The 13,063-nt window shown below is 48.7% G+C and overlaps 2 protein-coding genes and 1 non-coding gene across 3 annotated transcripts; 1 reads left to right on the forward strand and 2 right to left on the reverse strand.

Annotated features, from left to right (window-relative positions):
• Positions 1–63: 63 nt before the first annotated feature.
• On the reverse strand, positions 64–2,211 carry LOC105701593 (disrupted in renal carcinoma protein 2 homolog). The gene is made up of 8 exons (XM_023432358.1): positions 2,204–2,211; positions 2,049–2,161; positions 1,704–1,964; positions 1,482–1,614; positions 970–1,075; positions 492–861; positions 309–405; positions 64–214 (listed from the first exon to the last, which is right to left on the reverse strand). Exons 1-8 carry the CDS (start codon positions 2,209–2,211, stop codon positions 64–66), a joined length of 1,239 nt encoding a protein of 412 aa, XP_023288126.1.
• On the reverse strand, positions 1,157–1,229 carry Trnar-ucu. The gene has a single exon. It is a non-coding gene; the product is annotated as a tRNA-Arg (tRNA).
• Positions 2,212–6,888: 4,677 nt separating the features above from the next.
• On the forward strand, positions 6,889–12,588 carry LOC105701594 (homeobox protein rough). The gene is made up of 3 exons (XM_012428455.1): positions 6,889–7,327; positions 10,391–10,625; positions 12,215–12,588. The coding sequence occupies exons 1-3, from the start codon at positions 6,889–6,891 to the stop codon at positions 12,429–12,431; spliced, it is 891 nt and encodes a 296-aa protein (XP_012283878.1). The 3' UTR covers positions 12,432–12,588.
• Positions 12,589–13,063: the final 475 nt, after the last annotated feature.

The following is a 13,063-nucleotide window of genomic DNA, read 5'->3' on the forward strand; positions in this document are numbered from 1 at the left end:
GATATAAAACAGATTTCAACGTTTATCCGTGTTATATGACAAGGCAATTAACTGAATCCTTAATCAATCTAAACAATTATTAATACATTTCTTGTTCCCACTACTCGCTTCTCTCTTCCGCCTCTTCTCGTTGACCCTTTTCTTGTGCATCTCTCGAAGGATCCAATGATACTCGGTTTCAGTCAAAGGATAAGCGTACGAGGTCCTGGATATGCTAAAAAAAACGGAAAGAAAAACGTTTAATTATTTTCACGTGAGTTATAATATTATTTTTAACACCACATTCCAAAAAAAGGACATCCGCTCACTCCATCTTGGTTCGGTTGTACTCGTCCTTGACGTACATCACGAGAATGGCTGCTACCGTGAGATTCCCAAAAACGCAGTAACTGCTCCAATGTTCACCTGCGAATTCAAAGTATAATCCATCCACCTTCCCTAAATTATCCGAATACACGTGGAATTAAAATTGTAGATAAAAAATGGCGTACCCATTCCAGGCACGAAATAGGAAAAGTAGAAGAGGGTGCCGATGGCGTTCGCCAGGAAGATCATATAACCGCCAACAATGGCTTCCGAGACGGGATAAGCGATTTCCGAGGCAAGTTCGAGAAATAGAGCAGGGGTGGACCAGCTCGCTGCGATTCCCAGGATGACCGCGGTGTACAGCTCGTCTTTATGGAAAACCAGAATCCGGTTGTCGAGCAACAATACCCAGAGAAACATGGCGGAGGACGCCAGCAGGAGGACGTAAATCGCGACCTTCAGGTGCCCTTGGAAAATATCCATGACCCGGGAAGCGGTCAAGCTTAAAACGCTGCTGAAGACGATGGTCCAAAACGCGAGCTTGTCCGCTTCATCCTGAAAGTATATGAGATTTAAAATGCATTTAGAATATTACACTGATGTCTTATAAAATTTCATCAGATACAGTCAAGGAAGGTGTAAAGGGGTACATTAAATTCCTACCTGGCTGACAGCCGTGCCAAAAGCCATGGTGATCATGGCAAGCCATGGTCCAGTTACACCTTGGCTGAGAGCAGCAGCCAAGCACAGACACCACATACTTCGGTTCCTTGGCACGAAAAAATCCGAAATTAACGAACATCACTAATGAGACAAGTCGGAACCATGACTGTTAAAAAAAAAAAAGTAACATCCCTTGTGGGGATCGAACCCACGACCTTTGGATTAGAAGTCCAACGCGCTATCCTCTGCGCCAAAGGGACTTATCCATGCCTGGCTTAAATACAATACTAGAGTCAACCCCGACATATTTAAAGAGACGGCCGATATAATTGAATCGAAAACGTCTTTAGGTTAACAATTGATTATTTAAAAAATTAAGACAACCCAACAATGGCCAGGATGGAAAATAAACCGGGCGAGTAGGGTGAAAGAAACGCGCACGTTGCCAAGTACAGAGAGAGAGATGGACCGATTATCAACTCTTGTAAATTATAATTGAAATACTTATGTACTGAAACAAACGTTGGATGGATTCTAAAACGCCGAAGCTGGTCGGCGAGACGGCAGAGGCTTCTACAGGTTGAGAGGGTTGTTTCGGAAAGACCCAAAGTACCCCGAGGAGCACCAGGAACTGGGCGACAAATTCTGAAAAATTTCATCGATTGGCTGGATTTCGTTTCAGGAAATCTGTGAGTGTGTAAAGTGTAGAATCTGAGATTGTAAAAAAGAAATACCTATTCTCATGAGGGACATGATTTGGAGTCGAAGAATCATGGGGTCGGCGGTGGAGTTCTCGGGTGCTTTGGGTATATGGTTGCCGGTGAAGAAGCTGATCTTAGTCAACGAGTGGATGGAGTGTTTTCTTCGGTTTCTCTCATCGTCGTTCGAGGCTGGTCCTGGGACCATGCTGTTGTTCCGATAAGGCGTTCCCACCACAGCTGGTCCGATGAGGTACGAAAGGGCCATGCCCAGCTGATTGAACGCCGCCGACACTCCTGTGAAGTTTAGTAGACTAGTCCTTTAATATTCTGTAAATACTTCCAGGACCGCAGAATATTATTACATATTTAATGGAGTACCTGTGGCGGTTGTGCGTTCGCCTCTAGGAAACCAAACTGCAGAGACGAGAGCCGTAGCAGGGCCGACGATGACCCCCGACAGTCCGTTCAGGATGGCTGCAATATGCGCTGTTCTAGGACAGGTAATAATTTCAATATAAAATGTCCTAAATCACTTGGGCATCCTAATTAATCAAATGTTTATAATTCGACCCCGTATTTTGGGTGCCGTTAGTACTTCAGATGGCAGAGACCGGTCCGGCCCGAGTATTTTACGGCGCCATAAAGTGGAGATTGAAGCAAGAAATGATTATCAGAAGCAAAGGAAACATTCGATCGGGAATTATTGGACCGGGCCAGGTTGCATCTCCAGGACGACTTTTATGGCTCCTCGCAAAACGTACGTGGTGAAGACGACTTCCTGGGAGGACAGGCATCGGATGAAAGTGGCCAAAGTCGAGAGGACCGCGGCAGTCCGGACAGGCGTTATCAAACCTGTTTAACGACGGGTTTAAATTCATTGTCAGTCCCTTCCAGGTAAGCAGGAGTGCGATTTTAATAATTTAATGCGGTCCCTGGCGCCGCTCGCGAAAGTGCGGCTGATTAACGGGCGCGTATTGCAGGTGCACTCGGTAAGCACGAAGGTGAATTTGTTTTTCTCGATCATCGCCGGTCACATTGATAGTAATTGCACCTTTCCTGGATAGGAGCCAACAGAAGGGAAAGCAGCAGGTCAAGTAGGTGATGCACCCCCAGTTGGAGAGGAGGGCGACCAGACTCTTCTGCCAGGAAGGAAAGGCCATCATCGCGGACCCCGCGATGGGGCCCCAGGTGTTCCAGATGCAGCATTGAGAACAAGCCAGGGCACAGAACAGACCCAGAGCCACCCATCTCTCTTTTGATGGATGGACATTTTGGGAAGTCTCCAGTAAACTCGAGGACTCGTTTCTGGACCCTATCGGCTGGTCTTCGCACAATCGCTGCAATTCGCCACTCGATTTACCTAAATACACCACATGGATTAATTAATACCATAGGAAATAATTTCATTACACCGTCAGAGGGATATATAAATCATCACGTGACACTCTTCTTGCGTGTAATGGTAATTAGAGTGAAAAAGAAGAGCCAGGAGGTGTTACGTGTCCGCTGACACGGAGCGCGAATTACGGCTCGGATAGTAGATCGAATACTTGGAATGTGATAACCGCGCCGAGGGACAGGACACGTTCCAAGACTTCCGGTCTTCTGCATGCAGCATCTCGAGGAGGTTCCGCATTTTTTACCGTTCTTTCCTTTCTTGCAGACCTTCGTCACCGGGGCGCCTCGAGAGTGACGAGCCATCCTGGAGGACCTCGGATTCGTCACATTTTAGAGTCCCGTGGTTGGACTCCAAGTTTTCCCTGAAAAGTGCGCTCCAATCGAATGCCCGAAAAAAGGAGAAATCTCGAGACTCGTCGTATGGACACGAGCGAGCACATTTCTCGAACTTCGAAGGGGCCGAACAACTGATCTGACAGCTGACGTCGACATTCGATGACCCGTCGATGATCCGTCGAGACGTAATCTGCAACCTTCGCGCACCTGGAAATTGTACTTTCATTAATATTATTCCTCCTCTTTGCACTTGTATAAATATTGAGCGAGGGGTGCAGGTCGTGCCGTTATTTGTAATAGTAAAATGTATTGTAGGTGAGGAGGGATTAGTCGCGTCACGTATTAATTACGGATTTAATAGGCGCCACAGGGGGAGGACGGAGTTTGGTCCATGGACCAATCGTCGGCCGGCCACAAAATCAATATAATTAGCAAGAGCCAATGGAACTCCTCTCTGGGAGACATGCGCCGTTTATCTCGTCCGACTCTGTCCAATCGCTTGGTTCCCCAAACGTCCTTTCAGGTATGTCCACCCCGATTAACTTGTTCCGAGTAATCGATGAAATTACTCTCATACAATAATTTCACACAGCGCCCGAGATCCTGATGTCCTGTCGCTGCTTTGGACGAAATTGAAGCCGCTTAGCTTTGGAATGCTGCATGGACCAACTCCTCTATGAAAAATATTTCCAAATTAATTCCTGCGTCCGTAGAATATTTTACGATAATTTATAACTCTTCAGGGTGTACTTCCGTTCAGTGTGGGATCGGTTGCTGAGCGGTCACTTTCCTAGTTGGGAATTTATTACGGGATGAGTCAAGATGATAGCTAATATCGAAAGTAGATATTCTCTCGGCTTTAATGTATTCCAGGGATAGAGTACATGTCTATGTGGATCTGATTTCAGGTACAATCATTCAGAGGAGAGAAATGAAGGAAGGGGCTCCTGCTTGATAATAAGAACCCGCGGATTCCCCCAATACGTTCGAGGCGGAGGTCGATTGCAATTGAAGAAAAAGAATAGCCTTACCGATTGCCCGCTGTGCAGTAAACCGTTAATGCAGGAGATAATACCAGGCGTTTCGTCCAACGAAACTTGGAGGGGACTCGTTCTTTTTTGCCCCGAGAGGTATTTTACTCTTCCTTATCGAGGAATCGGAGACGTCCACGCTCTGCAGACGAACAGTGTAATCCTCGAGCGTCGATTTCACCGGCTGATTTTTCTTCAACAATTAAAATTAACGATCCCTTTCGTTTCAATTTTCTATTTTTTCTTCTTTCAGACAGGACCCCGAAACGTTTCTCTCCCAACATACAAACAGACCCAACGTCTCAGGGAGATTCACCTCGGCTTAAGCGTTGAAATACGCGCGTTTTGGTATTTTAATTTCGCAAAAGGAAGCTGCGTAAAATGTAACGCACCGGAGCGGTTGACGCGCGTTATTTCTGGTCCGAGAGAAAAAGAAAGAAAGAAAGAAAAAAAAAAAAGAAACCATGCAGCCGTTAAAAGTTTCACACTGCGGCCCGACTCGTGCGGCGAGATTTACATTCTCCCCGGGGGAAGATTACAAACGTTACAAATCCGCGAATTGAGATAGCAGGAGATAAAAAATACCGAGGAAGGTGGAGAGACCCCGCGATTTATCCCTCCAAGGATTTAACGCTTCCAAGTCGAGCCTCTTTCCCGAGTTAATTTTTCCGCGGTCCCGGGTCGCACGTTAAAGAGATATAAATTCGATCGAGCGGTTTGATGTGACAAATTTACGCCTCGCCTCCTGTCGAGCTCATCCCTACAAAATGTAGCCGGCTTTTTCGCCGCTCGTTTGCAACTCCGAGCGATAATCGCCGAGATATTTTGGCTCCGTAATCCATTACACGTGCACGTAAGATCCTTAATCCGAGCCGTGATATCGAATTTTTTTTACCGCGATATTTCCTAAATATTAGGACAGCCTCTAGTTGGAATAATTCAGGGTTTCGCTGAAAATTTCAGAGCCCATGGGAGTGCCATACACCGAGAGGATCGAGAAGGCGCAGATGTAGAGGAGAGCCCTATCTCGTATTTGCCACGAAGAGGTGAACTAGCCGATAAGCGGACTGCTTCCTATCTATCGGGACGATGGGTGGGTGAGAGGTTGTATAACTACCACGATAAAAAAGGGACACTCCGAGTAACTCCCTCGATGGAAGACCTTTGCCTCTCAGGGAACATCACCAAATATACAGGGTAGCGAATATCGCCGTTAGATGTAATTAAAAAAGATGTACTTAACACGTAGCCTAGTCCCCAGGATGTCTGGATTGTCTAATTAATAGGAAGAATGTTTCGCAGGTGACATGGAAGAGGAAATGCGCGGCCGAGTCGCAGGAGGTGCGCGCAACCCTTCGGGGCGGGCCAACGTTAATCGCGGAATTAGCGAGGAGGAGGAAGGGGATGCTCGGGGTCCTGGAAGTGGCACGAGAAGAGGGGAGTCCCGATACTGGACACCCCACTTAGGACTTTCATACGCTAACCACGAGGCGAGGGAATGGACGATCCTACGGGCCGCACGGGGTGATTCGAATGCGCACAGTACCTTGCGGCGCCTCGTGGTACCACGTCCCGGCTCCTCCGCGTTCCCGAAAAGAGCCGAGTCAATTTGTCAAATCTTTCTCGTGACAAGTGGCAAACAAGTTAACGAGACATTTCGCTAAATCCAGTGTGGCGGAGGTCGCTTTAATCGGGAAAGAAAAGTAGGATAGTGGTAATAACTGTAGAGAAAGAATTCGATGGAAAGAATTAGACAGAAACATTGGATGGAAAAATTGGTTCGAGTACGCGAGATATACCAGAGTGAAGACTGACACTTCATTTATCGGGGGGGAAAAAAAAAGTAAAAAAAAACAACGGTAACAGGCAGAATTTGATTTTACCTAGTAATGCGAGTGTAATAGTAGAGTCTCGGCTCCTTCCGGGAAAATAACCGGAACCGACTCCGAGGATCCGAGCTCTCGCGATAAACCGGAAGAACGAAGCCTCTGGTGGCGATAGCCGTGAACGATAATATTCTAAAGTCCTCGGGAGAATGAAAAATATGGCGACATAAATGGTCGAGGCCAAGAAATATCCATGTAAGGCCGAGAGATGAATTAAGCTGATACAAGGAGATAACTCGTTCGTCCAGTCGCGGAATACCCAGCTCGCGGCTCGAATTTAAGTGGCTCTGTAAGCAGAATTTGACGACACCGAGCCACGTGTCGTCGCGAGGGTCTCCGCGTGCTGCACTCGTCACGTAAACCGAGGAATTCACCAGTAAAACTGGCGAATCGTTATCCAACCTATGTAGAAAAAAATCCGGAAGACACCTTGACCCGTTCGAAGACTCGGAATCTCGTCAGAGAGACGGATAGATTACATTCTGGAGGGTATCCAGTAAAATGTCCTGGAAGCATCGGGCGAGGCCTCTGGCGGAAGTCGTTCGGTGAGACTTGAGCGGGACCAAGATGGCGGCCAAGGCCCAAACGCCGGGTCGGCCGTCTTCGCCGAGGCGTTTCTTTGCGCGCATCTACGGTCACCTGGAGTCAAAAGAGTCGAAAGAGTCGAAGTCAAAGTCCGGGTGTTCTCCAGCGACCTCCTGCGAGGACCCCGGGGGGTCGCCAGGCGAGTCGGCCGAAGAACAGCGGCTGGTACCGGAAGTGTCGCAGGATGTACCGGAAGCGCGAGGTCCTCGAGTTTCCTCAGAGGTCCAACGAAGAGCCGAGAGGCCGACAGGGGTGCCGCCGATGGGACTGCACCCCCTCCTGCCCCAGGGATTTTTTCCAGGGGGACCATCGCACCCCTTGCACCTGACGCCCCTCGCCGCGGCGGCGTCCCGACTTCCTCCGCACCTTCAGGGTCTGCCGACCCACCACGAGGCCCACTTCCACGGGTTCTCCGCGTTCCGTAAGTGAGACGCTATCCCCCCTCGGTAAAGGTGTCCCGGGATATCCGGTGGACCACGTGGTCGGGCTCGTGAAAGCCGAGCCCTCGAGGACCGCGATTTACCTCTTTCGGCTAAAATTACTCGACGTCGAGGTCACGCCAGGTCGGTGCATAATTAACGTCGAGGTAACGTAACTCCATAAATGGGAGATTAAGCGAAACGTTAATTCTGCACCGACTAATACGCGTCATTATATTATAATACATTTACACGTAAAGTTATGTTAGACTCGTCGAGAGCGCGAGACTCGAAGCGCGGAGAGCAGAATCAGGAATCTCGAAGGATAAGACGAGGTACGTCCGCAAATCCCTGCAATGACCGGCGTATACGCATCTTGGACCAACAATGCAAATCTTCTTTCCGCTCCCACGGGAGAAATCTTTCCGGGCGAATGTAGATAGGACTGAATTCACCCAAGGTGGACGAACTCACTTTTGAGGGAACTTCGTCGCCGCGTGACGGGGCGAACTGAAATTCGCGGAGGGTTTTGTGATTGTAATTAAAAAGCCTCTGTTCGCAGACGGGGGAAGCAACTCGATTAGGAGGACGACGGAGATGGAAAAAAACGTAAAATTGGGGCTATGGAAAGTGGCAAGCCGCGCGCGGCGGGATAACAATTCCGCGTAAATATCCGTGGGAGTCGCGGGCTGGGCGGTCCCGCGATTCGGGAGTAGGTTGTTAATTTGCCACACGCCTCGTTTTATTAATATTGACAAGCCGTCGACCAAGGGTGGGTGGGAGTCGTCGCCATAGCGTTTTGGAGCTGTTGCGCGGGCCGTGGGTGTGAGGAGAGGGACATGGATGCACGTAGGGGGACACAGGTGTATGTACAGAGGTACAGGGACATATACAAACGCACAGGTACACGCGGCAACACCTGGGGACACGCAGGGACACGGGAACGAGTCCGCACACACCGTCCACGGTTTATCCCGCCTCGCCACCTCGCGGCGATATTGTGATGAGATTACGGAACGCAGTTGGCCGCTTCTCAATGTGCGAATATACACCCCCGAAGTATCCCCTCAACCTCGTGTTCCTCCCGCTACGTCAACAGCCCTCCATTCCCTCTTCCTCCCCTCGACGCGGTCTTAAGCCGCCGTCGCGTCAGGTGCGTCCCCAGGAGTCCTGGAAGAATTTTTCAAAGTACGTTTCCGACTCCTCGGGAGAATTAACGAATATTAAAAAAACCTTTCTACGAACAGGGTGTATCAAATCGTTTCATACTTTAAAACGTGAATATGGAGACCCTAAGGTAGGTCCTGAAACTCGCGAAATATCATTTTTTATAAACTATTTTTAAACTACCTATAAATAAATTCGAAAAGAATTGAAGTTTCATGACTTTCAGGACCTTCCTTATAGTCTCCCCCTTCACGTTGTAAACTTTCAAGCTATTCGGTAAACCGAGGTGGGAGAAAAGTTTTATAAAGGAAACATTTTCGACACCATTTTCACATCACCTTAAGCCACCGAGTCCTCGTCCAGGTGTCCTGCAGGAACCCTTGACGACTGGATTAATTGATCGCATATTTTGGAAAGTTAGGTTTTACCTCGTCTTTTTCCTAAATCTCGGTGCGTGGTTTTCCAGGGTCGGCAGCGCGTCTTATTCGAGAGTCGATATACGGCGAGGCGGGATAAACGGAGAAGACCCCCGAGGGAGGGAAAGATCGGGTGACAATGAGCTCGCCGAGGCGCAATGAGTCGTTACGGTTATTGGCAAACATCTTCCGCTCAGCTTTCGCGCCGCCTTGTTCTCACCTCCTCCCGGCGATTCCACTATCAATTACAGGATTCCCACCGCGTTGTCGAGAAATCCGTTTTTTACCCCACGATGGCTTGGACCCTACCGAAGAGAACTCACACGTACATCACTTTTTACGCCTCTATAATCGCTATCAGTGGTATTTATATGTGATAAGAGATTTAAAAATCGCCTACCTTTATCGACGGCCAGGTTACGAGGTCCGTCCCGTCCTCTCTCTCTCGAGGCTTTTTACCGGCTGCAAGAAATCCGGGCCCGGACGTCGTAATCGGACCCGCCGCAATCCACATCGTAGAATAATTAGGATGCGGGGGTAAACGATACCGGAAGCCTCCCTCTCGAGGCTTCTCGCCAATCTGGCCCTGGCCGGAAGAAGGATCTTAATTGCTCCTCGAACTTCACGCATCGGTTTCGCATGGTTCGATGGATCGATCGTCTTCGCCTCGTTTCCTCCCTAAAAGCTTCTTTCCCGGTATAACAAACCGAAATCGGTGATCCTCCTCTCTACTCCTCCCTTGACAAAAGCCATTCGCAATTCGGGGTTTTAAATTAAATTCGACGAAAGAATTCCATCTCGGCCGACTTCGACCAAGCCGAGGGAAGTTTTCGCGAGATCGGGAGAAAAAATCGAGGCTTGGTGAGTTATCGCGAAACGCGGGGAAATAATGGGAGGATCATCCGGTATGAATTGTAGGTAGAGTAATGGGAATCTAGAAACAGGTGATCGGTGCGATTCCCAAACGCTATTGTCCACCTCGGTCGTGTATCGGTCCATCGAGTCTGTCGATAAGGGGATTCCAGCTCGGAACGGCCACCGATATCCGGCATTCGGTGTTTCCATTAAATCGGCGATCATATTTTGCGTTAAAACGACGATAATAGTTTACATTAAATCAGCGATAAGTGCGTCCTTCGGGCCACCTCGAAGAGACAGCGACTCTTCGAATCCCTAAATTGCCTAATAACAATTAACACTCGTAATCGACCGTTAAGAAAATCTCTTTGACGAGCGATCCATCGATTAGAGCCGGTCGAGACAGTGCTCGTTTTGCCGGTGCTGGTCGGAATCGTCGATTCATCTCGTATCCGACGGATGACCGGATTGGAAATTTCGGGATCCATTGGCGAGTTCGTAAAATTATTCAATTCCACGGACGGCTGCGACCGTATCTAGAATTAATATTCTTAATAACATTCGCCTTGACGTTGCAAATCAGGAGAGAATTCCTGATTCCTCGTCTGACTTTTGGTTTCCCAGTGGCCCGTCGACGGAGGAAGGAGGGTCGACCTCGGCGACAAAGAACCACCTTCAGCGGGGAGCAGACTCTTCGCCTGGAGGTCGAGTACCGTAGGGGGGAGTACATCTCCCGAGGGCGAAGATTCGAGCTCGCAGCATCCCTGAGATTGACGGAGACGCAGATCAAGATCTGGTTCCAAAACCGCCGTGCCAAGGACAAGAGGATCGAAAAAGCTCAGCTGGACCAGCAGTACAGGTCACTGTTCAATACCCTACATTTTTTCCTCAGCGTCCTCATTTTCTCCTCAGCATCTTCATTCCTAGATCTCCGTCACCCATATCGACCGACCCTTCGGTCCCTAATTCCCTCGCCCAGGAAACCGGAAGAAGAACAACACGTTAGGAAAATAAGCCTCTCGAGTGTGGTCTACATAATGCATTTAAGGATGCACTCGATAGACCTCGTGGGAAGTCCCGGATGCGTCGAGGGTGAGGCTCCCCTGGAGGATGGGTCTCCACCCATCGCCATAATCGGAATGCGTTTATGTCTGGTTTATCGAGCGTTTACCGAGTGCTTAGAGAAATCAGGTGCAGATTGGCTGAATAATGCCAGGCCTCGCAGGGTTGACTGTGATCTGTGACAAGAGGGCGATCTCGAGCGGAACGCCGCGCGCCGCTAAATAGCCTTAAGTAGGATTACCGCCGCCATATTGCCTCCCCGTTTGGAGCGCCCATCCGCGTTTCCTTTTCGGCGCCGAGTTCCATCCCCGCGTCCGCCCGCTCGTAAAGAGACGCTTTATAATTCATTCCCGACATTATCCAGGTGAAAGTTGGGCACCAAGTCGCACCCGCGGCCGATTTTAGGTGGGAATTTCGAGGGACGCTTCCCGAAGCGCCGCCATCTTGGATTCCCGGAGAAAGCCCAACGTTCGCGTCCCCCGTCGTTAAAATACGAACTAGGGCCTTAATTATCAAATTAATGCTTTTAATGGTACTGGATAATGTGCAGCAGGGGGTTGAGAATTAAGTTGTACCGATGAACCGTCTCCTCCGTGTATCAGGAGGGAGTTTATCACAATTCTGGGAACGGCTTCGGTTTATTCCGTACAGTCACGCACCCGCCGGCAGCTCTTTGATGAGTTTGCTAATAGCCCGAAAGAAGCAATAGATCAGCTATGACAAGATAATGATTTCAGGGGCACGGATGCGCCATATGTTTCGTATACATACCATGGGTCCACGAGCCCTCCATTGTTAACCATGGTACACCTTACGGTTCCCATGACCGTGCGATCGTTGTCTCCCCTTGAGCATCCCAGGATGAAATTTCAATTCCGGCCGAATTTTACTTCCGATAAATGGAAATTTAATTCTCGCCTAATATCGCAAAACTACTGTAATTTAATCCGAGAAATCGATCCTTGTTAATAAATCGCATCGGGAGCACAATGCAGCGCGTGATGGCGATGGACCTGGCAGATTTCGAGTTAGGAGCAGAATTCTGTATCAGGCTGAACGTAAAGGGCCACACGCAATTCCACGTTTAACTGCGGGTTTACTAATGGCTCCTTTGCGTTCTGCCCCCTTTAGATGTCCTCGTTTGCCGCTCGTTATCGATCATCACGTGCTCAGACTTATGGGAATAAGAATAACGCGAAAATACTTATATCTCGACTTGGAGACGTACCTTGAAGAGCGTTCTTACCGCGACGACGCTTCTACCTACGAGTATTATAATAACATATCATGTTGTCTAACAATGGACAATTAAGTTATTACTAAGATTTCATCGAGGACCGATGGTTTTGCAGGTCGTTGAAGTTTAATGATTTTCGCTTCTTGCAGGAATTTCGCGGTGTCCAGCGGCCTCCTAGATTTCCCTGTATATGGCGGCACCGGCTTTTGCGGGGTCTGCTTCTGCAAAGATCCTGCGGGAAATTCAGTGCCACATGCGTGCATCCAAAGGGACAACGCGAGTGCACCTTCGGCTGGGAAATCTCGACACAACAGCAGCGGCAGCGAGGCTTCGGAAAGTCTCCCAAATGCGAGCTCGCCGATTTAAAAGCGTTTCCTCCACTTCCTAAGAGGACCCTCAATCTGGACGAAGTCCCTGATGGAAGTGGCGCCGAACTCTCTCAGGCTCGCTGAAAATAAAGAGATAGAAAAAAAGAAGAAAAAAAAAATGAAGAAGAAGAAATCGAGTCGCCAAGGCTTTATTAGCGCGAGTCGAGATTCTCGAGGAAATTCGAGCGCTTGAGAGGGCAACCAAAGATGTAGCGCTTAGATTTAATCTAACATTTTGAGGACCTCGGTCCTGTAGATCTAAGTCCTAAGTAGTCCATAAAGAATCGTTCATTGCTTGGAATTAGTCCTAGAGAATTGTTATGAGTTAGACCGAGTCACCCTCGAGGGTTCCTGTGATTGTGCTCTTCGACATTGTCTTCTTGGGCTCGTAACTCGGACTGCCACTTATGTCGAGAGCATCCAAGATGTCCGAATGTATTTTTCTCGTGATAAATAATGCGAATGATCACTGGAAACAGGGAAAGTACCGCTCGAGGGCGGAGGTTTAACCAGCGTCCTAGGCTACAGGCTGGGGAATATTATTAATATTTATTAATTAAAATCAACGTTTACCTTGTACCGGAATTCGTCGAGGAATCGACTCGTCGGCGACAATGAACAATTAAAGGC

This window comes from Orussus abietinus, unplaced genomic scaffold (genome assembly GCF_000612105.2).
Source record: "Orussus abietinus isolate OABI.00-Male unplaced genomic scaffold, Oabi_2.0 scaffold24, whole genome shotgun sequence".
Taxonomy (NCBI): Eukaryota; Metazoa; Arthropoda; class Insecta; order Hymenoptera; family Orussidae; genus Orussus; species Orussus abietinus.